Source organism: Schistocerca nitens, chromosome 4, assembly GCF_023898315.1.
Source record: "Schistocerca nitens isolate TAMUIC-IGC-003100 chromosome 4, iqSchNite1.1, whole genome shotgun sequence".
Lineage (NCBI taxonomy): Eukaryota > Metazoa > Arthropoda > Insecta > Orthoptera > Acrididae > Schistocerca > Schistocerca nitens.
The window spans coordinates 95237233-95264623 of NC_064617.1; the positions used below are offsets into that span (position 1 = coordinate 95237233).

General features: G+C 38.2%; 1 protein-coding gene across 1 annotated transcript in view; it reads left to right on the forward strand.

Annotated features, from left to right (window-relative positions):
• The window catches only part of LOC126252135 (probable chitinase 10), a 223260-nt gene that overhangs the window by 84454 nt on the left and 111415 nt on the right, over nucleotides 1–27391 (forward strand). Inside the window, exons 14-18 of the mRNA XM_049953001.1 lie at nucleotides 753–865; nucleotides 6900–7125; nucleotides 10978–11697; nucleotides 14835–15022; nucleotides 22078–22288. Coding sequence (XP_049808958.1) covers nucleotides 753–865; nucleotides 6900–7125; nucleotides 10978–11697; nucleotides 14835–15022; nucleotides 22078–22288 — 1458 coding nt within the window. The remainder of the gene's footprint in view (nucleotides 1–752; nucleotides 866–6899; nucleotides 7126–10977; nucleotides 11698–14834; nucleotides 15023–22077; nucleotides 22289–27391) is intronic.

The following is a 27391-nucleotide window of genomic DNA, read 5'->3' on the forward strand; positions in this document are numbered from 1 at the left end:
GCTGTCAGCTGTGTTTGTTGTGCCTGAATAGCAGCCGTCAGCTGTGTTTGTTGTTCAATGAGCGCTTGCATAAGCTGTTCCATGTCTGCCCCGTCACGAAAGCACAAATCCACAACACAGTGAAAATATCCGACCTTGTCGCCAAAAAGTGTTATAACCTTTAATCACCAATAATTGTGTGGATATTCAAACAAACTCACTTAGAAACAATAGCTGGTTACATGATAACAACTCAGTATCTCTTATTCGACTGCTGTGCCATGCCATGACATGCGGCCGGCGCCGTTTGTAGCTAGGTGGCGCTCCCGCGCTCAGCCGAGTTTCGGAGCGCCTCTATCACCATTTGCGCGTACTGTCGTGGCGGCACTGTTAAATGTCACAACACATTTCCCTCCTAAATACTCACCATTTGATAACAATTAACTTTATTGGTGTATAGTGATTCAAGTCGTACAATAAACTGCAAGTCTAGATCAAAAGATGCAAAAAAATAATCATAAAATAAAATGGCTATTTGACTATAGATGCTTGCTTTCATTTTCTCTTTTTAATTAAGAAATTTTGTAAAACAAGTAATTTCTTTACTAATGGACATTAATCATACAAATAAAAATTGTAGGGGGATAAGTAGCTTCAATTTATTTTGGGGGAGGAGGGGGGGCAATGGAAGATAATTGCTTGATATCCCTGTTTTCAGTATTTAAATTTCATTGTAAGATTAATTATTACATGAGTTATATATTTCTCTACAGTGCGCAACAACTTTTGGAAGATTGGGCGTGATCGACTCGGAGCCACTGGCCCATTTGCATATGCTGGCAACCAGTGGGTCAGTTTTGAAGATACCAAATCAGTGAAAGAAAAGGTAATGTAATTCCTTATTGACTGAAGGAAAAAAGTAATACAGATCTCTTGGTTGGTACAAAATGTATCAGTCATTTTGTCACCATTAACCATTAGACAGCCAATGCTGGATAAAAGCCTTCACTAACATTTTTCTTGTATTACACTCTTCAGCTATACACATCCATGATGCTCCTGCATGTTTTCTAATGTCACCAGTAGTCAGTCAGCTTACAGACAAATATCCTCAGGGGCGATAGGGCCAATAATAAGGTGCTTCATTTTAGATCATGTCATCTTGTTCGTACCCATTTGTTATAATTTTATCGATTTATTTACCTGTATATCACAGAAAATATAAAATATTGTACAGCATAATAATTCTGTGTACTGTATTTTTCCTTTCATCTGTGAAAACTTCTTTAGTAGCAGACCAGTAGGCTTTAGCTAATTGTTTTTATCTCTTAGAAACATATTGTTTGTATTAGGTTCTGACAGTTCTTACATACATTGTGTATCATAATGTAATGTTGTGTGTACTAAGGTAATTGTACACTATGTAAATACAGTACAGGAGCATGTATTGTACTGAAACTGCATAGCAGACATGTTACAGATATGCAGATAAGCACCTATTGAAGAGTTTCTATTAATGTGAAACATACGTGATATTCTAAATAAATCACCTCCAAATTATAAATCAAAATTTGTGTGTTTGAAAATGGGATTATATTGAAAAAAATAGTTTTGAGAACATTACAGAGTATTTCATATGGCTATACACTCATTTGGGCACTGGTGCTTATATCTCACAAAATACTTGAATCCAGTTGCATTAAAATGTAAAACAGGCCTAACAGCAGAATGAAAAGCATAAAGATGTAGTGAAGTTTGTTCTGCATCAGCATCTACATCTACATGGTTACTCTGCAATTCACACTTAAGTGCCTGGCAGAGGGTTCATCGAACCATTTTCTTACTACTTCTCTACCATTCCACTCTCGAATGGTGCGTGGGAAAAAGGAACACCTAAATCTTTCTGTTCGAGCCCTGATTTCTCTTATTTTATTATGATGGTCATTTCCCCCTACATAGGTGGGTGTCAACAAAATATTTTTGCATTCAGAAGAGAAAGTTGGTGATTAAAATTTCTTAAATAGATCTCGCCGCAAAGAAAACCGCCTTTGTTTTAGTGACTGCCACCCCAACTCGTGTGTCGTATCAATGACACTCTCACTCCTATTGCACGATAACACTAAATGGGCTGCCCTTCTTTGCACTTTTTCGATGTCCTCCATCAATTCTACCTGGTAAGGATCCCACACCACGCAGCAATATTCCAGCAGAGGATGGACAAGTGTAATGAAGGCTGTCTCTTTAGTGGGTTTGTTGCATCTTCTAAGTGTTCTGCCAACAAAGCGCAGTCTCTGTTTCGCCTTCCCCACAATATTATCTATCAGGTCTTTCCAGTTTAAGTTGCCCTTCATTGTCATTCCTAGGTATTTAGTCAAATTGAGAACCCTTAGATTTGTGCGATTTATCGTATATCCAAAATTTATTGGATTACTTTTACTACCCATGTGGATGACCTCGCACTTTTCTTTGTTTAGTGCCAATTGCAACTTTTCGCACCATACAGAAATTCTCTCTAGATCATTTTGTAATTGGAATTTATCGTCCAATGATTTTATTACACGGTAAATTACAGCATCATCTGCAAACAATCCAAGGGGGCTGCTCAGATTATCACCTAGATCATTTATGTAAATCAAGAACAGCAGAGAGAGGGCCTATGACACTACCTTCCAGAACGCCAAATATCACTTCTGTTCTGCTTGATGATTTACCATCTATCACTACGAACTGCTGTGACCTCTCTGAGAGGAAATCATGAATTCAGTCACACAACTGAGATGATACTCCGTATGCGTGCAATCTGATTAATAAATTAATAGAGGGAAACATTCCACGTGGGAAAAATATATCTAAAAACAAAGATGATGTGACTTACCAAACGAAAGTGCTGGCACGTCGATAGACACACAAACAAACACAAACATACACACAAAATTCAAGCTTTCGCAACAAACTGTTGCCTCATCAGGAAAGAGGGAAGGAGAAGGAAAGACGAAAGGATGTGGGTTTTAAGGGAGAGGGTAAGGAGTCATTCCAATCCCGGGAGCGGAAAGACTTACCTTAGGGGGAAAAAAGGATGGGTATACACTCGCACACACACACATATCCATCCACACATATACAGACACAAGCAGACATCTGTATATGTGTGGATGGATATGTGTGTGTGTGCGAGTGTATACCCGTCCTTTTTTCCCCCTAAGGTAAGTCTTTCCGCTCCCGGGATTGGAATGACTCCTTACCCTCTCCCTTAAAACCCACATCCTTTCGTCTTTCCTTCTCCTTCCCTCTTTCCTGACGAGGCAACAGTTTGTTGCGAAAGCTTGAATTTTGTGTGTATGTTTGTGTTTGTTTGTGTGTCTATCGACGTGCCAGCGCTTTCGTTTGGTAAGTCACATCATCTTTGTTTTTAGATACAATCTGATTAATAGTCACTTGTGAGGAATGGTATCAAAAGCCTTCTGGAAATCCAGGAATATGGAATCGATCTGAGGTCCCTTGTCGACAGCACTCATTACTTCATGGGAATAAAGAGCTAACTGTGTTGCACAAGAACGATATTTTCTGAATTCATGTTGGTTATGTATCAATAAGTCGTTTTCTTCAAGTTGATTCATAATGTTCAAGTACAGTATATGCTCCAAAATCCTACTGCGAATTGAGGTCAGTGATATGGGTCTGTAATTCAATGGGTTACTCCTATTTCCTTTCTTGAATACTGGTGTGACCTGTGCTACTTTCCAGTCTTTAGGAACAGACCTTTTGTCAAGTGAGCGGTAGTATATGATTGCTAAGAAAGGCACTATTGTGTCTGCATACTCTGAAAGGAACCTGATTGGTATACCATCTGGACCGGAAGACTTGCCTTTCTTAAATGATTTGAGTTATTTCGCAACACCTACGATATCTACTTTTGTCACTCATGCTAACAGCTGTTCTGGTTTTGAATTCTGGAATATTAGCTTCATCTTCTTTTGTGAAGGAATTACGGAAAACTGTATTTAGTAACTCTGCTTTAGTGGCACCATCATCGGTAACATTTCCATCACTATTACGCAGTGACGGTATTGACTGTTTTTTGCCACTGGTGTACATTACATACAACCAGAATCTCATTGGGTTTTCTATGATATTTTGAGATAATATTTCATTGTGGAAACTATAAAAAGCATCTCACATTGACATCCGCACTAAATTTTGAGCTTCCGTGAAACTTACCCAGTCTTAGGGATTTTGCATTCTTCTGAATTTTGCTTGCTTTTTAACTTCAACAATGTTCTGATGTGTTTCGTGTACCATGGTGGATCAGTCCCATCTATTAACTTATGCAGTATGAATCTATCTATTGCTGTCAATACTGTATCTTTGAATTTGAGTCATATCTGGTCTAAACTTATATAATTAGCTTGGAAGGAATGGAGACTCTCTCTTAGGAAGGCATCAATCAAATTTTTATCTGCTGTTTTAAATAGATATATTTTGTGTTTATTTTTACTGGTTTTGGTTGATATGGTTTTGAGCCTCACTACAATGACCTTGTGTTCACTAATCCCTGTATGCATCATGACACTCTCTATTAGATCAGGATTATTAGTGCCTATGAGGTCAAGTGTGTTTTTGCAACCATTTACAATTTGTGTGGGCTCATGAATAATTGTACCAAGTAATTCTCAGAGAAAGCATTTAGTAAAATTCGGAAGATGTTTTCTGTCTACCACTGGCTTTGAACATGTATTTTTGCCAACAAAGTGAGGATAGATTGAAGTCTCCACCAATTATAATTGTATGAGTTTTCTTTGAAGAGTTCAGCTATTATATCATCTGAGTTGGGGGGTCAGTAGAAGGAGCCAATTATTATTTTGGTATGGCTGTTGAGTATAACCTCTACCCATAGTAATTTGCAGAAACTATCTATTTGAATTTCACTACAAAATAAACTACTACCAACAGACACAAACACACCACCACCTACTTTATTTAATCTATCATTTCTGAACTCGATTTGCGCCTCTGTAAAAATTTTGGCAGTATTTACCTCTGGCTTTACACAGCTTTCTGTTCCTGAAACGATTTCAGCTTCAGTGCTTTCTATCAGCACTTGAAGCTCTGGTACTTTTCCAACACAGCTACGACAATTTACAATACTGACTGTTGCTTGGTCGATTCTTGTTGTTTCTTTGCCCTGTACCCTTTGAGACTGGAGTCCTTTATGATATTTCCCGAGACTGTCTAAGCTAAAAAACCACTCAGTCCATGACACACAGCCCCTGCTACCCATGTAGCTTCCTCCTGTGTTAGTGGACACCTGAACTGTTTAGTGGAACCAGAAGCCCCACCACCCTATGGCGCAAGTCGAGGAATCTACAGCCTACACGGTCGCAGAACCGTCCGGGCCTCTGATTCAGACCCTCCACTCGGCTCTGTACCAAAGGTCTGCAATTGGTCCTGTCGACAATACTGCAGATGGTGAGCTCTGCCTTAATCTCACCAGCAAGACTGGCAGTCTTCACCAACTCAGATAGCCACCGGAAACCAGTGAGAATCTCTTCCGATCCATTGCGACACACGTCATTAGTGCCGACATGAGCCATCACCTGCAGTTGGCTGCATTCTGTACCCTTCATGGCATCCAGAAGGACCCTTTCCACATCTTGGATGCCTCCCCCTGGTATGCACGCGGAGTGCAAATTGGCTTTCTTCCCGTCCTTAGCTGCCATATCCCTAAGGGGCTTCATCACCCGCCTAACATTGGAGCTCCCAATGACAAGCAATCCCACCCTCTGCACTTGTCCAGACCTCTCAGGAAGACCGGCCACTGCAGCAATGGGTGAGGCCACCCTTGCTGGCTCAGAAGTACTTTCAGCAGAGGGCAGCACCTCAAACCTGTTACAGATGCATAAGGGTACAGCCTGGCGGCCAGCACCAACTTCCTCCTTCCGCCCAGGGATTCGCGACCCCGCCATGGTTCGCCAATCATTGTCAGGCATGTGTCAACCGGCAGGGACATCTGAATCAGAGAGCGCAGTGGCATCAGAGATCCCAGGCGATGCTACAGGTTCCAGAGGTGCCAAAGTGCTCGCCTCGGGTGTCCCAATGTCACCGTGGCCCAGGGCAACAGCCTGGAGCCTGTCAACCACGGCCAACACAGCTTCCAGCTGTTTGTGGATTGTGGCCAATTTCCCCTGAATCTGTACACAACAGGTGCAGTCCCTATCCATCCCTAACAATATTTTCCTCTCTTTTATCTCACAAGCCATTCAAAACAAACAGATAACTGACGAATACGCGAATTTACACTATACGGGTACTAAAATGCGATGCTGCAACTCTCAAATACTATAATATACCTGAAATTTGTGAATTGAACTATGCAAGTACCCAAAAACACGCAAAGCAATTAATAATTAAACTATGAAACAAATAAGTGAGCTAAGAGTATGACTTGCTGCTGGCTGCTGCTTATCCAACGGTGGCATGGAGCTCACTGGCTGTGACCAACCGACACTGGCCGTTCAAAACGAAAACAGATGACTGACGATTAAGCGAATTTACACTATTCAGGTACTAAAATGCGATGTTACAACTCTCAAATACTATAATACGCCCGAAATTTGTAAATTAAACTATGCAAATACCCCAAAACATGCATAGAAATTAAGAATTAAACTATGAAACAAATAAGTGAGCTAAGAGTATGACTTGCTGCTGGCTGCTGCTTATCCAACAGCGGCAGTGAGTAATACAAAATTACTATTAACATGTTTTTATTTTAAGTGTATGCAAACAATACTCCTAATTGTTATCCCTTGGTATACTCATTAGCCAGTGAATAGCAATCAGTCTTTAAGGTGCAGCACTATCATTAATGAAATATAAGGATCTCTTCACCATTTGTAATTATTAATTTTTGTTCATTAAAGGCTAAGTACATCAAGAATATGGGTTATGGAGGAGCCATGACTTTTACTCTAGATCTCGATGATTTTGAGAACCGTTGCTGTCGTGGTGCATTTCCATTACTGCGCAGTATTAATCGGGTGTTTGGACGAATACCAGAATCTGCTGAGCCTTCAGGTGATGACTGCACTCGTCCTCCTCCTCCTGTCACACCACCACCACCAACATACACTACTGGTGTAGATTCTGGTAAGAATTTGTGCCAAATTTTCTAAAAACGTTTGTAGTAACACTAGAGTATGTACAGTTATAGTTGTTGGAACAATTCTTTTTCACTTATCTTTTATCTGTAGATACATATGAAGGCATTACTGGTGAATAGCTCATGGTTAATAGGTGTCCATGAGCTCCAAAACCAGCCAGTTCATATTTGAAAGTTGAAGTATGAAACAGTTGTAGAGTAGGCACATACTCTTCCTCGAAACAAAAAATATTTTTAGTTGTGGGTCATTTGTACTAGGAGATATCTAGCTAAAAGCAGGCAATGTGCAGAAAGAAATGATGGAGAATAGGGTTTAAAGCATTTGTGAGTATAGAATGAAATAGGATGGTAAAAAACAAATCAAAATGATTGTAAAAAGTGAATAATTAAGACTCATCCATATTTCTAAACTTGCGTGCCTGTAAACATGCTCATTTAATTTACAGGAATGTTAAGTGGACACTCATCTCTTCTCACGAGTATTATTAGTAAAATAGGGCGAAATAAAGGATCGGAAGGTGAAATAGTGCAGTAAGAAGCAAGGAGGGAAGTGAGAGAAAATGAAGAAAAGAAAAAATTAGTTAATGGAGATGAGCAAAGGAACTACAGTAGACAAATAGAGAATAATGTATGCAACAACATATTTTTTTAAGTTCCCAAAGAAAAGCAATAGAAGAAAGAAGCTATATTAAAACAGATAAAATTTAACTGAACATCTAGGAAGAATGTGAAAAAAGCAAAGTATGAAGAGAGAGGAGAGGTAACTCAAGGCTGAGGCAGAGGTGTACAAGTCTGCAGTCAGTCTAGGAGAGAAGTAAGTTACTCTGGATGAATATCACGAGAGAGTCAGGCAAGAAAATTGAAGGGCTTCAAGGAAGGAGAACATGTTTGGCAGACCAGCAGGGTGCAGCCCAGCTGAGCACGGGCCAATGGAATGCTGTTCAGTGACGAGGAGGGCACCAATGGTGTTGGGAACTACAGAGGCACCAGGGTCAGTAAGGAGTGCACCAGCAGTACAGGAACTGGGAGAGATGCAAGGGGCAGTGATGAGGGCACTGGCTGCACTGGAATCTGGAGAAGCACCTGCAATGAGGGTGCCACACTGGGAGGCTCTAAAGGAGGTGGTGCCAGAGCAGGTGCTGCAAGAGCAGCTGATGGAGCTGGAAGCAGCATCAGGACTGGAGAGGACGGTGAAGTGCAAGGATGTGTCAGAATGAGAGAGAAAGCATCGAAGGCAGAGGATGTATTAGAAATGGAGAGAGTATCGGAGCCTGTGGAGTCAGTGCCAGTGGCTGTTGGGCCAGAAACAGCCAGGAGAGAGACATCAGGAAGAGCATAAATGAGTTGGAAGTGGTCCAGTGTAGCAAGGAAGATGGACCATGAATCGAAGGCAATTTCAAACTTCAGGTGAATTGGAGGCAGCAGAGATGAGTCCTGGGCAGGGGGAGTTTATGGACAGGTGAGGCACCTTTGAAGCAGCTCGTTGGTGCATGGGAAGTGCCGTGCATGATGTAGAAGCCGTGCTGCCTATCTGTAGCATGTGAGGGTGTTACCAAACAGTGCTGAATCAAGTGAGTGATGTCCTGGGTCAAATGGTGCAACTGCTGACTCCGAAAATGGGAAATCTGCAGGAGTGATAGTTTCTGCATGGAAACAGCCATGGTAAGGGGCAGATAGTATCAAGTAACTGGGACCAAGAAGGTTTGTCTGACCCCATAACAGAACATGTAATGCCTGAGAACTGCAGTGACAGGGCAAAACTTTGATACTGACAGGAAATAATAGAAATGGAACAGGCAGAGTGAACAGCTCGAGCATTGAATGCAGCTAATCACTGGAACACAGGAATCAAGTTTCACTAGCATAAGACAGAAACACAGGAGGATGAGGGACAAAAATATGGCTTATAATCATAATAGGTGATAAAGCAAAAATGTGCACAGACAAAATGCAAGAAAGCCAAAGGAGACAGCAACAACTTTGTTGGAATGTGGAGCAAAACCATGAGAGGAAGGCCACTTGGTTGAGCAACAAGACACTGAAAAAGAAAGCATTGTTGCAGAAAACACAATTTTATCTCTTTGTCACTTTTGTATCGTTGACTGAGTGTTATCACAAGTTGACTGAGTGTTGTCCCAAGGTTGCGATTGATGTTCACACACTGAAATAACAATATTTTTCAAGCAAAATGTAATGCAAATTCTTTATCCATCTTTTTTGAAAGCAAAAATTCGGCAAGACTTGAAAACATGTATAACCTTTTTGACTGTCAATAATAAACTAAAATTCAAAACAGCTGTAATGCAACATGTGTACCAACAAGATTTAAAAAATTTGAAAATCGGATGAATAAGTCCACAAAATGAAAAAGTTCCTGTTACTTTTTTTTATCACACCCCATACACAGCTATAACATTCTTTGACAATCTGCAAGTGGAAATAAAATGTCTCACAGGCAGCAATTTTTTATATGTAGATTAAATTAATTTGTCCTTGACAACTCCTTTTATACCAAACAGGAAGTCTTGAATAGCAAGAAAATAGCAAGAAAAAATAGCAAATTAAAAGAACTGTTAATGGCCAGTAAGTGACCTAAATATCTTTCTTCTTTGTCTCTGCAGTCTTTGATTAGTTGATGCGTTCCAAATAATAACATATATCATCAATATAATCTGAAGAATATCAGACTAACTAAATGCAGAAGATACAGATACCATCATATGTTTCAACAATAAACTTGCTGTACCTAGCAGAATTATGTATATGTTGACCTAACCAATAGTAAAAGAGAACTGATTTAAAAATTCACCCTGTTGTGAGATTTTTTTCCTAATACAAATAGAAACAGGGAGAATTATTAACAGAAAAACAAGAGGTGACAAAATTTAGGACATAGCATTGGAGGCCACATATAAAGTGGGACTAGAAATGAGTGAAAAGAAACACACAAAAAATACACCACAAAATTCAGGAACACAGCAATCACATTAAAAAACCTATATACATAACAAGTTTTTGTTCTATATATCAATGCCTATGAAAGCTGTTGCATTTCACAAAGAAGGTGCTGATATTCATCTGGATTTTGCTGTCTTTGTTTATATTAATGTATGTAAAGAAAGGAAATTTGTTACAATAAGCCAACTGGTAATGTTCAGACTCTATTTTTATTATTACTTGGTCTCGGAAGCTTTCTTGCCTTAACATTTTATTTTCTCCATATTCAGAGTTTCTGATTGTAACTTCAAATAAGACACTAATTACTTGACTTTTTTTAATGTGACATCTGTGTAAATAATGTGCAGGTCCATATTTATGTGTGCCTTTGAGATAATGAAGTCATCCATTTAAATTGCTAATCAAGGATATTTTCTATAAACAACTGTAATGTAAACTCATTTGCATGAGCATCACTTTGTAGAAACATGGAAAGAAAAAACAAACTACCCATATCAACTGCTGGAGTGTGACTCATCAGTGAAAATACACAAGGTCACTCAAGACTATATAAAGACTGAAGTACATCTCATTTGTGGGAGGTTTGAAAAGTTACCTGATAGTCAGGAAACATTGTTCCCTACAGTTTTAGGGAAAATAACTGAATATATATTTTTCCAACTGTATTTCATATTTTTTGTGTATATTTCATGCAGTAGTTCCTCTGTCTAATTTATATTCATTCGCAATCTTTAAGTACATGAGAATGGTGACTTGTATTCTTTTCTCTTGGCACATTGCAATGCAAATTTTGGGCAAGCTTTTGTTGATGTTAATCTACTATGGTTTTTTGTATGATTTCAGTTTATTTTTACAAAATTTATTTCTTTTTTCCCCCACAGGTGACCATCGCCCAACAACACCTATTTCAACTACTCATCAGCATCCTACATCTCCCAAGCCATCTACAACTGAATATCCTTGGTGGACTCCATCAACAACTGCTTCAACTACAACTTCTACAACAACAACTACTACTACTACAACCACCACTAGCACTACTACAACTCCTAGACCCACCACAAGGCCTACAACTATATCTACAACTGAATATCCTTGGTGGACACCTTCAACTACATCCACAACAAAGAAGCCTCCAACTACCAGACCTACAACTACATCTACGACTGAATATCCTTGGTGGACACCTTCAACAACATCCACCACGAGGAAGCCTCCGACCACTAGGCCTACAACAACGAGCACTACTGAAGAATACCCATGGTGGACACCTCCAAGTACAACAAAGAAGCCAACAACAAGCTCTACTACGGAACAACCCTGGTGGACTCCTTCAACTACCAGTACCACATCAACAGCTGCTCCAACAACTACAGTGACTACAACAGAGAAGCCATGGTGGAGCACAACACCACAGAAGCCCTTACCACCAGATTCAGGACCTTGTGAAGCTGGAGTCTATTATCCTGATCCTACAAACTGCAATGCATATTACAGATGTGTTCTTGGAGAACTGCGTAAAGAATTTTGTGCTGGTAGTCTGCATTGGAACCCAGACAAAAAGGTCTGTGACTGGCCCAGCGAATCCAAATGTGATGCCAGTAAGTGACTAAAATTTCGTCAATATCTTCACGTAAGCCTATTTTTTTGTGTGTGTGTGTGTGTGTGTGTGTGTGTGTGTGTGTGTGTGTGTGTGTGTGTGTGTGTGTATGTGTGTCTGTGTGCACATGTGGGTGTGCATGTGCATGTGTTTGTGTGCACACACAGATGTAAGTCTATAAACAGTAAAAGTCGAAGTCAAGATTTGACCAACTTTATAAAATGTTGAGATTTGGTTCTTATTATTTTCTAGGTTCTTGTGTCTTCTCCAACAACTAATTAGCTGTTAATTTTTTTTTTAATTTGAAAGTCTTTCATGAAGAGTTGCGTATTGTATTTTGAAATTATATTTGTTGCTCTATGGGCACCCTCTAGTACCTCTTTAGACAGATCATATGATTAAAATCAGAAGGCACACATTTATTGATTTGTGAAAGGAATGATAGTGATTGAATGTCATGTGCAGTTGCGTTCTGTTGTTGTCTCAGCTGCTGTGTAGATAATGGACATTGGAATTTAGTAGCGACATTAGAAGCAAGAGCAAAAGTTCTGCATCTCTTGCCTTGAAGTACAATAAGGTCCCCATTCTTCAGGATAGTGTGGACATGAGACTGCATGGATGACAAAAATCATCGATAAACTAGATAACACTTTCTTACTAGTGGAAACTGCTGTTTACTGTAGTTATAAAACAGCTAACAACCTGAATAAGCAGAAATATTTCAGGAAAAAGAAAGAGAAGATGATGACAAAACATGCTGTACATCACATTTCAAAGCCCACTGTATTACTTCCACATTATTTTCCAGGAACAACAGGTTGAAAAATATCAAGTTTAAGCTCCTAGGGAAAGGACTAGGCAAAACATAGTCAGGAAATCAGCTTTGAACGTGTTACACTGGCAGAGTCCCTGCATTTATCTGAAGATTAAATGGGAGACAACAGAAAAATGTCTGATGTTAAGTTAGGGCTTGCACCATCTCCTGGAGGAAAACATAAATCACGTCCATAATAATTTATTCTAAACAAAAAATATACATTCTAATTATAACACATACTTCAGGTTTTTCTTAATATTGCTTAACTATTCATGGGTAATCCAGAATTGGACAATCTGCACCCACATAATTGGGAGCTTGCTGTTGCATATCACACTGTACTGTTTAGGATGTTTCTGCTTGGACCAGTGTGATGCCATATTAATGGCTTTTTTATAGTGTGATAATTGCAGAAGAATATAATCTGTTTAAAGAACATCTCTTACCTTTACATTGGGTCATGTTTCTCCCAATTCCTGTCTTTCAGATAGCAAGAAATGTATAAATACATATTTTGTTAAAAATTTGGTTCATTGCTTTGCTGAATTTTGTGACTTTTAGAACAACTGATGATTGTAAGGGGAATGATGCATAATGCTGTATTAAGTTACGGGAGTGATCATTACGTTCATCTTTTTAGTGATCTGACATGCCTTGTCTTTTATCATAATTATCTACACTTTCAGTTGAAATTGGTTAGTGTTTGAGTGTGATCCTATCCCATATAGTGACATCTGATATATGGTTAGCCACAATTTAACCTTCTTGAAAGGATGCTATAATCATATTTGTCTGTAAGCTATTCCTTATTGACAGTAGCGATTTAAGTACTGAAAGTGTTACTGCAGTAACATCGCCAAGTTGACTGAAGAGCCAATGTGCTCTCTGCAACAAATAACCCCATAATCTCATGCCTACACACTCAACTTTCATTGTTCACTCTACACAGAACCACCTATGTCAGTAATCATGAACCTTTTCTCATAAAATATCCCTGATCTGTTGCATGCTTCAATGGAGTAGCTTCATATGCTGCTTACTGTATGAAACAGTGTATGGACAACTGTTTGCACATGAGAAATGAGTTTCTACACCTTGCACTTAAAAGTGATATAGTAAACCCTTTTAGATGATGGCTATGAATAATTGCTAGTCTTACAGAATGATGTCTTCTACTCTACAAGTGTATGGAGGTCAGAATACGTAATCAGCCTAATTGCTTTTGTGTTTTATACGTTCATTATGTTTCTATCCATAACAGCATATAAATAAGGAATTCATTCTTTTTTAGTCAGCCTTTATGCGTATGGTAGCCAATTACCAGAAGGCAGTTGGAGTTTCACTCTGCATCCTCACACTGTCTTCTTACTGTGATGTTGCCTGCTGTGTATTATGTCACCATGTCTATCGTATCTTTCTAGTGTATTGTCTATGTATATTTGATTTCATAAAATATCACATACTTTATGTTTGATTCTCATTTTAGCTTTCATGTAATTCCATGGCACACACAGAACATTTGAGTATATTCTACTGATGAAGTAGTGATGACGTCCCAAGTACTGACCCAGTGAACAGACAAGGATATACAGGGAAAAAGGGGTACAGTGGCATACTAGAGATAAAATACAACATATTACTGACATACTCTGCATTGGAGCCTTGACTAATGCAATTATAAATTATTTTTATTTGTTTTAGTCTACAGTCACACCTTTATTTTGTCGAAACACTCCAAGTTTCATTATCAAGTGCATAGTATTGGCCTATAATGGCACTTGCTATTGAAATTGGTTGACATTTGACAAAATAAAAGTGTGACTGTAGACTAAAGCAAACAAAATGATTTTCTAGTAATAAAATATGATGGTTGGGACAGGCTGGCTTGATCTGTGTCCTGCGAAGTTCTCTTTGTCAGATGCAGAAGGGTCATGAGTCAACCAAAAAAAGCTGAGCATATTGGAGATACTGCAAAATAATGCTGGAGATGCATAAAGGGAAGAGGAGCTCATTAACGAAACAAATCACACCAGTATTGGTGAAAGATGAGTATTCAGAGTATCCCGTTTGTCTGATCCAACTAACAACCATCCTTTTGTGGAACAGATCATATAATACTTCTGAAATGAATTATAGAAATATATGGCACAACAGAAATTTCAATAGAAGAACAATGTTTGTTTGAGCATCATGTAAACATCTTGTAAGTTTCAATGAGGAATATATCTTGTATTTATTTATAAGTGTGAATAAGTCTGTATTTGTAGAAGAAATTCTTTAATACTTGGAGTTTGCTATTTGTTTACTTTAAAACTTTTCAGAAGAACCTTCAGAGACAACTGTAGGTAGCACTACATCAAGTACAACAGAGAATCCATGGTGGACACCAAGCAAACCATCTGAGACACAAGCAACTACGACCACTACGGAAGTACCTTGGTGGAGCACAACGAGACCACCGCGACCACCAACAACTGAAGGGAACAGTGAATGGGTGACGACATCTAGGGTATGTACACAAATGTATTCTTCAGTATTTTGTTATTACAGATAACAGACATTTATAAATGAAAAGCACAAAAATATGGATGTTTTGTGCCTTTTATTTGTAAATGTGGAATTTTTATAGCAAGCAGCAATGGAGTTACTTATAAAAATGTTACAGTGATTTCTGAAAGCAAGAGAATTAAAGGTAAATATAATTTATTTACTGATGAATTATCAGGTATATTTGAAAATGACTTTCCAAAAAAGGTCTGTAGACTACAGAACAGGCAATCAAGCAAAAAACCATGGCTCACCAAGGGCATAAAAATATCATGCCAGAGAAAAAGGGAACTGTATATAATATCTAGACAATCCAATAATCCCCTGCAGATGAAATATTATAGGACATACTGCAAAATCTTAACTAAAGTCATTAAAAAATCTAAAAGTATGTGCATGCAATCTGAAATTAACTGTTCAAACAATAAAATCAGAACGATTTGGAATGTAATAAAGAGGGAAACAGGTACTGCACCATCTGACAATGAAAAAACTGCTGTCCTAAAAATTAACGATTTGGAAATAACTGATAGTAAACAGATAGCAGACACATTTAACAACCACTTTCTAAGTGTCACCTCTCAAATAGGTTGCAGTGGTGCCCTTGGGGAAGCTTTAGATATTCTGAAACTTAACCTCCCACAATGTTTTAATGATATAAATGTAACACCCATAACTGTTAATGAAATAAAAAAAATAATTCACTCATTGAAAAGTAAAGGATCTTCAGGTATTGATAACATCTCTAATAAACTGTTGAAAGCCTGCAGTAATGATGTAAGTGTAGTACTTGCTCACATTTGCAACACGTCTCTTTATGGGGGAGTTGTTCCAGAGAGAATGAAATATGCCATTGTGAGACCTCTTTTCAAGTCTGGCGATGCTACAGATGTAAAAAATTATCGTCCTGTCTCTCTCTTAACAACATTTTCAAAGGTTCTTGAAAAGGCAGTGTATAACAGGATTATGGCACATCTAGATAAACTTAATATTATTAACCATAGACAGTTTGGTTTTCAAAAAGGCGTTTCCACAGAGCGTGCCATATATTCACTCACAAATGATGTCTTGGAGTCTATTAATAGTAAGAAGTCACCAGTTAGTGTCTTCTGTGACATTTCCAAGGCCTTTGATTGTGTAAACCACAAGATACTCTTGGAGAAGGCCTATCATTACGGAATCAAAGGGCCTATAGGTAACTGGCTAAAATCATATCTTGAAGACAGGAAACAAAAGGTGGTTCTAAATGGCTGCAACAAAGGATCTCCTAATCTAGTGGATTCTGAATGGGGCAAAATTCAGCATGGAGTTCCCCAGGGATCTGTCCTTGGACCCTTGCTATTTTTAATATATGTTAATGATTTACCCCTGTCCATTAGTAAAAATTGTGAATTCACAATGTTTGCTGATGATACAAGCATTGTCGTAGATGGTAAGTCTACTGCTGATCTGGAGACTGATGTTAATGATATACTCAGAGAAGTTACAGCTTGGTTTTCAATTAATTCTCTTTCAGTTAATATTAAAAAAACTAATTTTATACAGTTCCACACAAAAAATAAAACTCTAGAAAATATAGTAATTGCTCATGACAACCAGGAACTAGAACAGGTGCAATCCACTAAATTCCTGGGGGTTCACATTGACAGTAGGCTCAACTGGGAACAGCATGTGTCCCTTACTCTAAAAAGGCTTTCATCAGCAACTTTTGCTCTAAGAATAATTACTCATTTTGGGGACATCAACATTTTAAAATCATCTTACTTTGGGTACTTTCACTCATTAATGAGTTACGGAATAATATTCTGGGGTAATTCACCAGCCTCAAAAAAAATCTTAACTGCTCAGAAGAGAGCAGTCAGAATCATGTGTGGGGTTCCTCCACGAACCTCATGTAGAAAACTTTTTCCACAGTTAGGTATTCTGTCCACAACATGTCAGTACATATACTCTCTGATGAATGTAGTTAATAAAGACTATGCTCAGTATGAAACCAATTGTTCATATCATAACTACAATACTAGAGGTAAAGATGATCTACATGTTGAACTAAAAAATTTAACACTTGTACAGAAGGGAGTAAAGTATGCTGCTATAAAGACTTTTAATGCATTGCCTAATTATATTAAATGTACAATAGAAAATGAAACGCTGTTCAAAGGTATGTTAAAAAAAATACCTGCTCGACCATCCACTGTACTCGTTAGATGAATTATTTTCCAGAAGTAATGCCCTCCCTTAATAATAGATGTATTTAGTCTCTTAGTTATTAGATGGATGATACAATATTATGTTAATGTCATAGTGTTAATGTTATATTGAGAATTGCTATACTAGTTTAATGACAGCTTGTAAATGAGATACTTATATATATATATATATATATATATATATATATATATATATATATATATATATATCATTGTATTATATTACTATTCTGTAGCATTAATTGTATTTGTACAATTGTATTGACACATTCCACATCCAGGCGAATCACTCGCATGTACGGATCTATGGAATACGCATACCAAACAAAAACAAACAAACAAACAAACAATGCCACATTCAAATTATGGATTCAAATGTCTTATTTTTGTAAAATAAGAAAGATATTTAGAGAATGGAGAGACATGATGATGGCTGAGCTAGTTTAGGACACTTTTATCAAGGAATTTTAGAGTGAAAGCTTATCAAAGCTGTGTGATGTCACTGGTTCCAGCCATGTGACCACCTCCTTATGCTGTCTTGTGGTAGTCAGTGTAACCTCTGGCAGTGGTGACATCAGGCTATCAAGGCAGAGGTATAGCATAGCTGTTGTTATGAACTGAGAATTTGCTGCAAATAGTACTGCTAAATGTTTGACCCTGTCACCAAAATTTCAACATACCTCCATAACTCACAAAATTTTGTCAAACAACTCACAAAATAAAGTATAATAGAAAATCCAGGGTGTATTGGTGGAATTGAAGGCAGCGTAGTGATGGAATAAGTACAGGGAAGGGGTAGGTTGGTGAAGGTCAGTGTCTAATGAAGGTTGAGGACAGGAGGGTTACGGGAAGATAAAATATATTGCAGGGAGTTTCCATCAACACTTCTCAGAAAAACTTGTGTTGGTAGGAAGGATACAGATGGCACAGGCTATGAAGCAGTCATTGAAATAAAGAATGCTGTGTTGGACAACATGCTATGCAGCTGGGTGGTCCAGCTGTTTCTCGGCCACAGTTTTTTGGTGGTCATTCATGTGTACAGTCAGTTTGTTGCTTGTCACATGCATGTAGCACAGTAGCTGCAGCTTAGCTTGTAGATCACATGACTTGTTTCACAGGTAGCCCTGCCTTTGATAGATAGGTGATGCCTGTGACTGGACTGCAGTAGATGGTGGTGGGAGGATGTGTAAGATAGATCTTGCATCTAAGACTTATAGGCATATGATCCATGAGACAAGAGTCTCAGAGCAGAAGTTGTGTAGGGGTGGACGAGGATATTGTGTAGATTTGGTGGGTGATGTAATACCACTGTGGGAGGAGTGGGAAGGATATTGGGTATGACATTCCTCATTTCAGGGCACGAGGAGAGGTAGTCGAAACCCTGGCGGAGAATGCGAATCAGTTGCTCTATTCCTGGGAGGCACTGAGTTACAAAAGGAATGCTCCTCTGTGACCAGACAGTGGGACTTTGGAGGGTGGTGGGTGACTGGAGAGATAAGGCATGACAGATCCATTTCTGTACAAGTCTGGGAGGGTAATTACAGTCTGTGAAGGCGTCAGTGAGACCCTTGGTATATTTTGAGAGGAACTGCTCATCACTATGGATGCAATGGCCATGGGTGGCTAGGCTGTATGAAAGGGATGTCTTGGTATGGAATGGGTAGCAACTGTCAAAGTGGAAGTATTGGTGGTGGTTGGTAGGTTTGATATGGATGGAGGTTCTGATGTAGCCATCTTTGAGGTGGAGGTCATCATCAAGGAAAGTGGCTTGTTGAGTTGAAGAAGAGAAGGCGAAGTGAATGGGGGAGAAGTATTGATGCTCTGGAGAAATGTGAGTAGGGTGTTCTCACCCTCAATCCAGATCACAGAGATGTCATCAATGAATCTGAATCAGGTGAGGGGTTTGGGATTCTGGGTGTCTAGGAAGGATTCCTCTAGATGGCTCATGAATAGGGTGGCAGAGGATAGTGCCATGTGGGTGCCCATTGCTGTACTCCGGAATTATTTGTAGGTGATGTCTTCAAAGGAGAAGTAATTGCAGGTGAGGATGTAGTTGGTCATGGTGGCCAGGAAAAAGGTTGTAGGTTTGGAAGCCATCCGGTGTTGGCAAAGGTAGTGTTCAATAGTGGCAAAGCCAAGAGCATTAGGGATGTTATTGTAAAGGGAGGTGGCATAGTGATGAGCAGGGCACCCTGTGGTTAAGGGAACAGAAACTGGGGAGAGTCAGTGAAGGTGACAATTTCCTCTGCTGACTCTAGATATATTACATCATACCCATTTTGTGTGTAGCCAGTTTATATAATTTAGTGTCTTAAAAAACTGGTGTTACATAAATAGGAAAATTTAGTTGAGAAAACTATAAAACTAAAAGGAGCTGAAATGGTTGGCCAAAATTTACCGTCAAGAGGAAAATTTCTAACTACTGCCAATAGAAATATGGAAAAGTAAAAAAAAAAAACTATCCTATTTTTCAGGATTGTTGTTTCCTCCATCAAAGAGGAACTGGCAGGAGAAGTTTAGAAAGGAGGAGTAGGTCACTCAGACCCAGGATGTGAGGGATTCATCTGTTTTGGGGGTGAGGAGAGACAAAGAAGAAAGGGGACACTTCAGAGGAAGTTCATATATCAATTTTTTCTCCATATTATTCATCAGTCACTAATCATGTACATGATATGGATTTTGATATGAGTATGATAATGAGATCTTACATTAGAATTACTCGTTTCATTTATATTTCACATTAAAATTTACAAACTATTGTTTGGGATACCACACTATTATAGAATTCTATTATAGAATCAGTGTTTATAACACTGATTAAGAGGTTCTGCAAGTACCTCTCAGAGAAATTGTGTGGTTAGTCTCTCACTCCCAGGAGTAGTCTATTCTACAGCTTTATGCTAGTGTATTTAAATTTATTTTGGGATTTACATATTCTACTATATTCTAAACCTATATCATTTCTGTTCCTTGTTCCATAATTGTGGACAGTGCTTATTGAAGTTAATGTCTTTGGCTGTTTTTTCATTGAGAGGAGAAAGACTTTAATATCTCTGTTTGGAATGTCTATAATTGATCTTACTGCTCTCTTTGCAACAAAAACACTGTTTTTGCATCGGTAGAGCTGGCACATATGACATTTCCATAAGTTAAGTGAGAGCCAAAGATAGCATAATATGGAGACTGAAGCTGTTTCATGCTGATACAGGGTTTCAATTTATATTGTAACTAAATCACTCATGTTAGTTAAACACCCAACTACTCTATGTGTGAATCCAGCTCAGTTGTGGGTCGAAATGAATATGTAATAGTGTGGCAGATTCACAATCATTTATCTTTTCACATAGTTTATGGAGAAAAAAGTATATTGTTTTGCTTTTATTTAATATTAGTTCATTTTTGAGTAGCCTCTGTGCAGGCATTCCAACCGTTGTCAGTTTTCCCATTTCACTTTGTCTATTTTGGAATCAGCCATTACAAGAGTTGTATCATCAGCATTTATTACAGGCTTGTAGGGCAAACAACTAGGTGGATCATTCATGTACATTAGAAAAAGAAAAGGGCCAAGGACCATACCTTGTGGCACTTCCGTGGGAGCTACAATTATTTGTCGTATCAACTTGTTTCCCATTTAATAGATACAATTTGATTAATGATAGTTCATTGTGCTTAATACAATATTTTTTAAAGTTTGATATTAGGACATAGTGTGATACAATGTCAAATGCTTTTCTTAGATCAAGGAGCATAGCACAGTCAAAAGAAAGGCTTTCAAAACAATAAACCAGGCTTAAAGACACATAGTGAAGAAGAGATTAGCTTTTTGTTCTCAAAGTAGCTGCATAGTTGCTCTTTTGTGCAGTGTTCTATGACCTTAGATATTGTGAGAATAATAGGTAGTTCCCCTACCCATTCTGCTTTTCACCTTGAGGGAGATACTTTGCTCTACTTATATATTTGGTTATTGGCAGTACTTAGAATTTTACCTCTTGAAATACTGGCCAGTCATACTGTCTCCTTATAGTTATGGTATTAACTTCACCTCACAGTTTTGAATGCTACCTGTATAACAAAATGTAAGGTCACATTAAGAGACAATTCAGAATAAATGCAGAATGTGGGAACAATAAGTACAGTATCCCAGGTCTGGCGTGGCACTGAATGAATAGTTCTTGTTCTGCAGCAGTAGACAAAAGAGGATATGATTGGGCAGATAATATGTCATGGGGGAGAGCTTAAAGAAGAAATTGGGATCAAGCTAATCAGAACCCACTTTCAAACAAAAAGAAGCAAAAAAGTGAAAATGATCTGCATTGGGTTTTCTCTGAACCAGAACAACATATCTGATCAGCAGTAATTTTCTGTATACAGTGCAACTATCCAAATTACACTGTATTTCCATACAATGTGTAAAGTATGTAGCAATGAGACATACATTAAAGTATAAATATCATCTCTCTCCTGATACATTTATTAATACAGAACCAAAGGTGATCTGATGATTTCCTTATGTCTCACTCACTTACTTTTATAGTTTTCGTTCTATCTATATGAGATATCGCAGTAAGAGTAACATGTAAGTTGAAAATTAAATGGGAGTGAATGACTGAACAGTCTGGAATTTTACAAATCAATAAATTGGTTCTTCTGCTATTTGGCATCAAACAAACTCTATGAAGATACAGGGGAAAAGTTCATCTCTACAGGTAATTGGTGGATTTTCTTCATGTACATTGATTTAAGAATAACAGATTTGTTGTCTGTAAAATATTAACTGCTGTTAATGTTATTAAATTTTCTGCCTCAGCCTACAACTACCCAACAGCCATCAGAAGAAGTGTCAGAATGTATGAATGGTCAGTACTATCCAGTGGCTGGGTCCTGCAAGAGCTTTTACATTTGTGTCAATGGCCGCCTCATCAAACAAACTTGTGCACCTGGCTTGGTGTGGAATCAGGACCAAACTATGTGTGACTGGGGCTTCAATGTGAAGTGTGCAGATGATAGTGAAAGAGAAGGTAAGGAAATTTTTCGTTGTGTTTGCTAAATTTTTTCCATACATTTCAGTCATTTTAATCTCTTTAGTGTGTGAACTTAAGTTTATAATCTGACTGATATTCATTTGATTACTTTGTTTCAGTCAGTACATCAAAAGAGCTATATTTTCTTAATAGGTTGCATGACACACATTTAAACAACAATAATTAGCTAAATGACCCACAACATTATTTCTCAGCAAGAAATTTATGTGATGTATATTGATGAAAATTGTGGAGATGGACCCATGAATTATAAACATTTTTCTTTTTTTAAAAAAAAAGTGTTGAAGTTGCTGTTTATCTTAGCAATAATACTGGCAATTCCACCCCTTGTTGAGAAATGCGAGGAAAGATACTTGAAAAACGTGTTTATACTGCATAGTAAATACTCCAAACTAACCTTTATTTCCTTTTTCTTTTTGTCTCTCCCTTTCTTGATGTTGTTTGTTTATGGTCTGTGAATACTCAAAATGACTTAACCACAAAAGCTCTGTGTTGAAAGCCATTAGAGAATAGATGCTAAAGTAAGCACTTTTTTGTTAGTTGTTGTTGCTTCACTTCTTGACGTTTATTCTCTTGGGGCTCACGAAAAGAACTCTTGTTCTCAAATTAAAACTATCTCCTTGCCTTTCTTTGTGCCATTAACAAAAGAGGACCATAGAGGAAAATATGTTTCTCATAAATTTCCAAGGAGACGTAACAGTTGGCCACTACTTACCTTCACCAGACCAGAGGAAATTCCAAGCACTGGCCTACAGAAACACATAAAATTATTACTAACCACTGGTTGTCTGGCTTCACCTGGCACAGACCATTGTCATGTGTGTGTGGGTTGTGTTTGCTTGTGTGTGTGTGTGTGTGTGTGTGTGTGTGTGTGTGTGTGTGTGTGTGTGTGTGTTTGTGTGTTGTCTGTTTTCAATGAAGGCCATGTTGGTTGAAAGTTCACTTTCCAACAGTCTTTTTGTTGTTCCTATCTGCGACTCAGCATCTTTGCTATATGGTGAGTAGCAACTATCCTTTTCATAGTACCGGAAAATTATTACTCGTTCTCCTTTGATAAGGAGGGAAGATGACCTTCCCCCACCTATCCCTCTTTCCTCTGAAAGCTATGTTAGTTTTGTGACGACACAAGCTGGGATCTCTTTACTTCCTCTCTTGTTTTGCCATCTGCCTCCTTAAATTCATTTTATTTTCATTTTGGCCTAATTACCTTTAACATACATGAGTATAATCTGCATTTCCATAAAACAAAAAGGTTGGCCCTCAGTCTTAAGGAATATAATACCAGATCTAATTTTGTGCTTAGTTTTGTGTATGTAATTAATTTCCTAATTCATTTTGACCATTCCTATTTAATACTTTTGATATAGGGTGAAATCAGTAATGGTTTTGTGACTTACATTCTATTGTTGACATATAAATAAATATAAATTGTGTACTAATTATAAACATTTGGAAGAAGAACTACTAGGATTCTATAAGTATTTATTTGGCTCTCTTCGAAAACATATTAGCAAAGCCAGCCCTTAATTAATTCAAAAATAATTACCAGGTTTGTCAAAAGTATTGTTTGCATAACTGTATCTGTTAATTTCATTAGTTAAACAAATAATTCAGCTTAACCTTTGTGGTACAAGAAACTGTTAAAAAGAACCAATTTTTCAATGTATTCAGTTAACTGAATGAGTCATGTTTTAATTGTAATTTCTGTAACTTAAAAATCGAACAATGTATAGTTTCAGTGCCTATTATTCTGAGGATATATAAAGACCCAATTTTTGGTCCTGAGACAGTCACTCCACAGCCGATTTTCAGTCAAGAAACCTGTATTGGTTAGGTCAGCAATAATGCATCGACTTAACCATGAAATAAGTGTAACACAAATAGGCCATGTGTTAAAACAATGACAGTGTCTGTTCAGTAGTACCACATGCACCATATTATTCTTCGAGAACTGTGTGGTTAGGTTTTTACTGCTTATAGATGTTCAACGGTAAATTATTGTAGCAGTATGCTTACATTTTCCTGCAAAGTAGTAATGAGGCTTATCAAAAGTTAACCTATAGTGAACTGGCCATATTAACTGTGTAATATTGGGGGATTGTGAACAGTGAAAGGAAAGAACTGTGAAATGCAACTGTGCAACTGCCGGCTATATCATTTACAATAGTCAGTGTTGAACTTCCACCCCCCATTTTTCAGCCAGTATAACAATGCAGTACGTCAAACCCAAGAACTGTCAACGAAGAAATAAAGCAGGTGAATGTCACAGTTCCTTTTGCTTTTAAATAATTCTGTCGATAAATAGTTGGAACTTTGCTTCCTGAAGGTGCGGGTTAGCCAGTCATCCCATTGCCTTCTTAATTTTTCAGTTTTATCATTTGAATTTTCCATTTAATAAATAGAGTCAAATAAATGATAGAGGAGGCTCAATAAGATTTTTTGAGAAAGGAGGCATAAATTATCTACCATAAAGTTAAGTTCTTTAAGAAGCGATACAAGAGCTGCCAAAAGTTCTTCAAGAAAAATAATTGTACCATATTCTCCAATGAGTTGAACATTGCTGAGAGATGGAAACAGTACTTGTTTCAACTTCCTGGCATTGTAGATTTAGATCATCTGCCACCCACACTGAATGAAATAAAGAATCAGACAAAGGTAGCTGAAGGTGAACAAAAGTCCAGGAGAAGGATGGAATCCAAACAGAAGTAATTCTAGCCAGAGGGGAGAGACTCCACAAGAGAATTCACCAGCTAATCAAAAGGATCTGGATTGTGGAGGTAATCAGAGAAGACTGAAAGACAGTGGTCATCTGCTCTAACACAAGAAAGGTGACATAATGGGCTGCACCAACCCAGAGGAATTGCTCTCCTGAATGTCTGCTTTGAACAGTTGTCCAACTGTAAACTGGATCGTATCCAACCATTTGCAGAAGAAGTGAGTGGCAAATACCACAGCAGTTTCAGAAAGGACCTTTTAACTGTGGACAACTATATGTACTGTATCAGCTAGCCAAGAAATATGGTGAAGTGAGACAGAATGGCAAATTCTGGACAATATTGCTGATGCTGTCTCAAGAACAGCTTCAGTAGCATGTTACCTTATCTGTCAGCCCCCATCTCCGGCATTACAGCAGAAGATCGAGAAGCAACACAGTGATGTCAGCTGAGGTAAGCAATTGCAGCAGATGAACAGCCAACTTCATATGCATGGCAATTGTAAAAACAACACCAGAATGGAAAAGCAGCCGTGTACTGTGTCTCCCCACCCAAAGAAATAAAGCCAGGCCGACATGAGTCAGCATGTGGCTACACTTCTCACTGGCAGCAACAATGCTCCCTCAGACCATGGGAGTTGTCAACCAAGAAGCTGACAGACAGCAGAGGAGGCAAATTCAATGACATTACCCCCTGCAGTGCCCAAGAAACCAGAAGGGGATGCCTAAGGATCAGACAGTGAAGGAGTGAATTATGGAATGTGGCAGACAATTATTGTTGTTGTTACAGTAGGAGTAGACATAGTTAGATTTTGTAGTAGGTGTAGTTTTTGTTAATGACAGAATTAGTTGTGGTGATGGGAAGTAGGATGTAATGATGTTTATAGTACAATTAGTTGCTGATGTACAGAAAAAAATTGTGGTTGGTAGTACTAATTTGTGTATGAATGAATACAGCCTGTGTTTAAATTATAAGCAACAGGCTACAACGTAATAAATAAATAAATATTGGTGAAGACCTTCATGAACTCTTCATAGATTTTAAGAAGACTTACAATTGCACCCATTGGGAGAGCTTGATGAAATGTCTAACAGAGTTTGGAATGCCCAAGAAACTTGTCAGAGTAGTTCAAGTTTGTCTCACTGAGTCAAAAGGCAAAGTGGACTTGGGAACCAAGTCATAGAGAGCTTTAACATAAAGACAGGACTGAGACAAGGATATGGCTATCCTGGTGCTTGAAAAGATAATAAGGGAAGTTTCCTATCAGAATTTTGAAGGGATTGAGGTAGAAAATGAGAAAATCGTACATCTCACATTTACTGTTGAAATGGCACTGTTGTCCAAATCTGAGGAAGAGTTAATGCAGATGAATGACAGTGTCGAGATGGTAGGGTTAAGACAGGTCTCACTGTGAATGAATCAGTGACTGAGTATCTGGTGATGAAGAGCACTCATGCCTATTCAAGAGGCATACTCCAGTCTCTGATAGTCAGAACCCAATCCTAGAGGAGGTTTAATTATCAGGGGATAAACTTTACAGAGGTTGCATCATGTGAAGCAGAAATCAAAGCAAGGATCCAAGCCACTTCAGTCTGATAAGCTTTTTAAATCACACATTCTCTTAAGGAATTTCAATTTCCACCCATACAAAACACTGATTCAGCCTTCAGGGATACATGGTCATGAAACTCAGATTCTGTGGAAGAAAGACTTAAGTAATCTTCTCATTTTTAAGCAGAAATTCATAAGGAATATCTGTTGTCTGGTACAAGATTACATCATTGGGAAACAGAGGATCTGGCATAATTGTGTAATGGATGAGATCTATAACACAAAGGATGCTGTAGGCCTGGTGAGAACAAAACAGCTTATATGGGCAGGGGACATCATTTGGATGGATAGACACCAGTGACCTGGGAAATCCATGGATTTTACTCACTGCAGAAGAAGCCCACATGTCAGACCAAAGAAAAGGTGGAGGTATGGAATACAGTTGCTTCATATCAACATAGAGGGGGACTGGTGACAAATAGAAATCAGTGGAAGAGGAGGCTTGTAGCTGTGTGTGGTCCTCTGGACCTGATCGCATAAATTATTTGTTAAAATATGGTTAGTCCGCTGCTGAACTCATTCCAGCATCATACAATACATATGTTACATCTTTCTGCCATGTTTGTAATTTTTTCAAGGAGATACACTATTTACAAGTGAATCACTGCCAAACTGCACTGAAGATGCATACATACTTCAATTCTGTCTGCAGAATATGTGCTTTTTTTGTTTAAAAACTGAAAAATTCATTCCCCCACACCAACATCCATTCCCCCACACCATTCTGGGCCATTAGAGACTGTATCAAGTAACT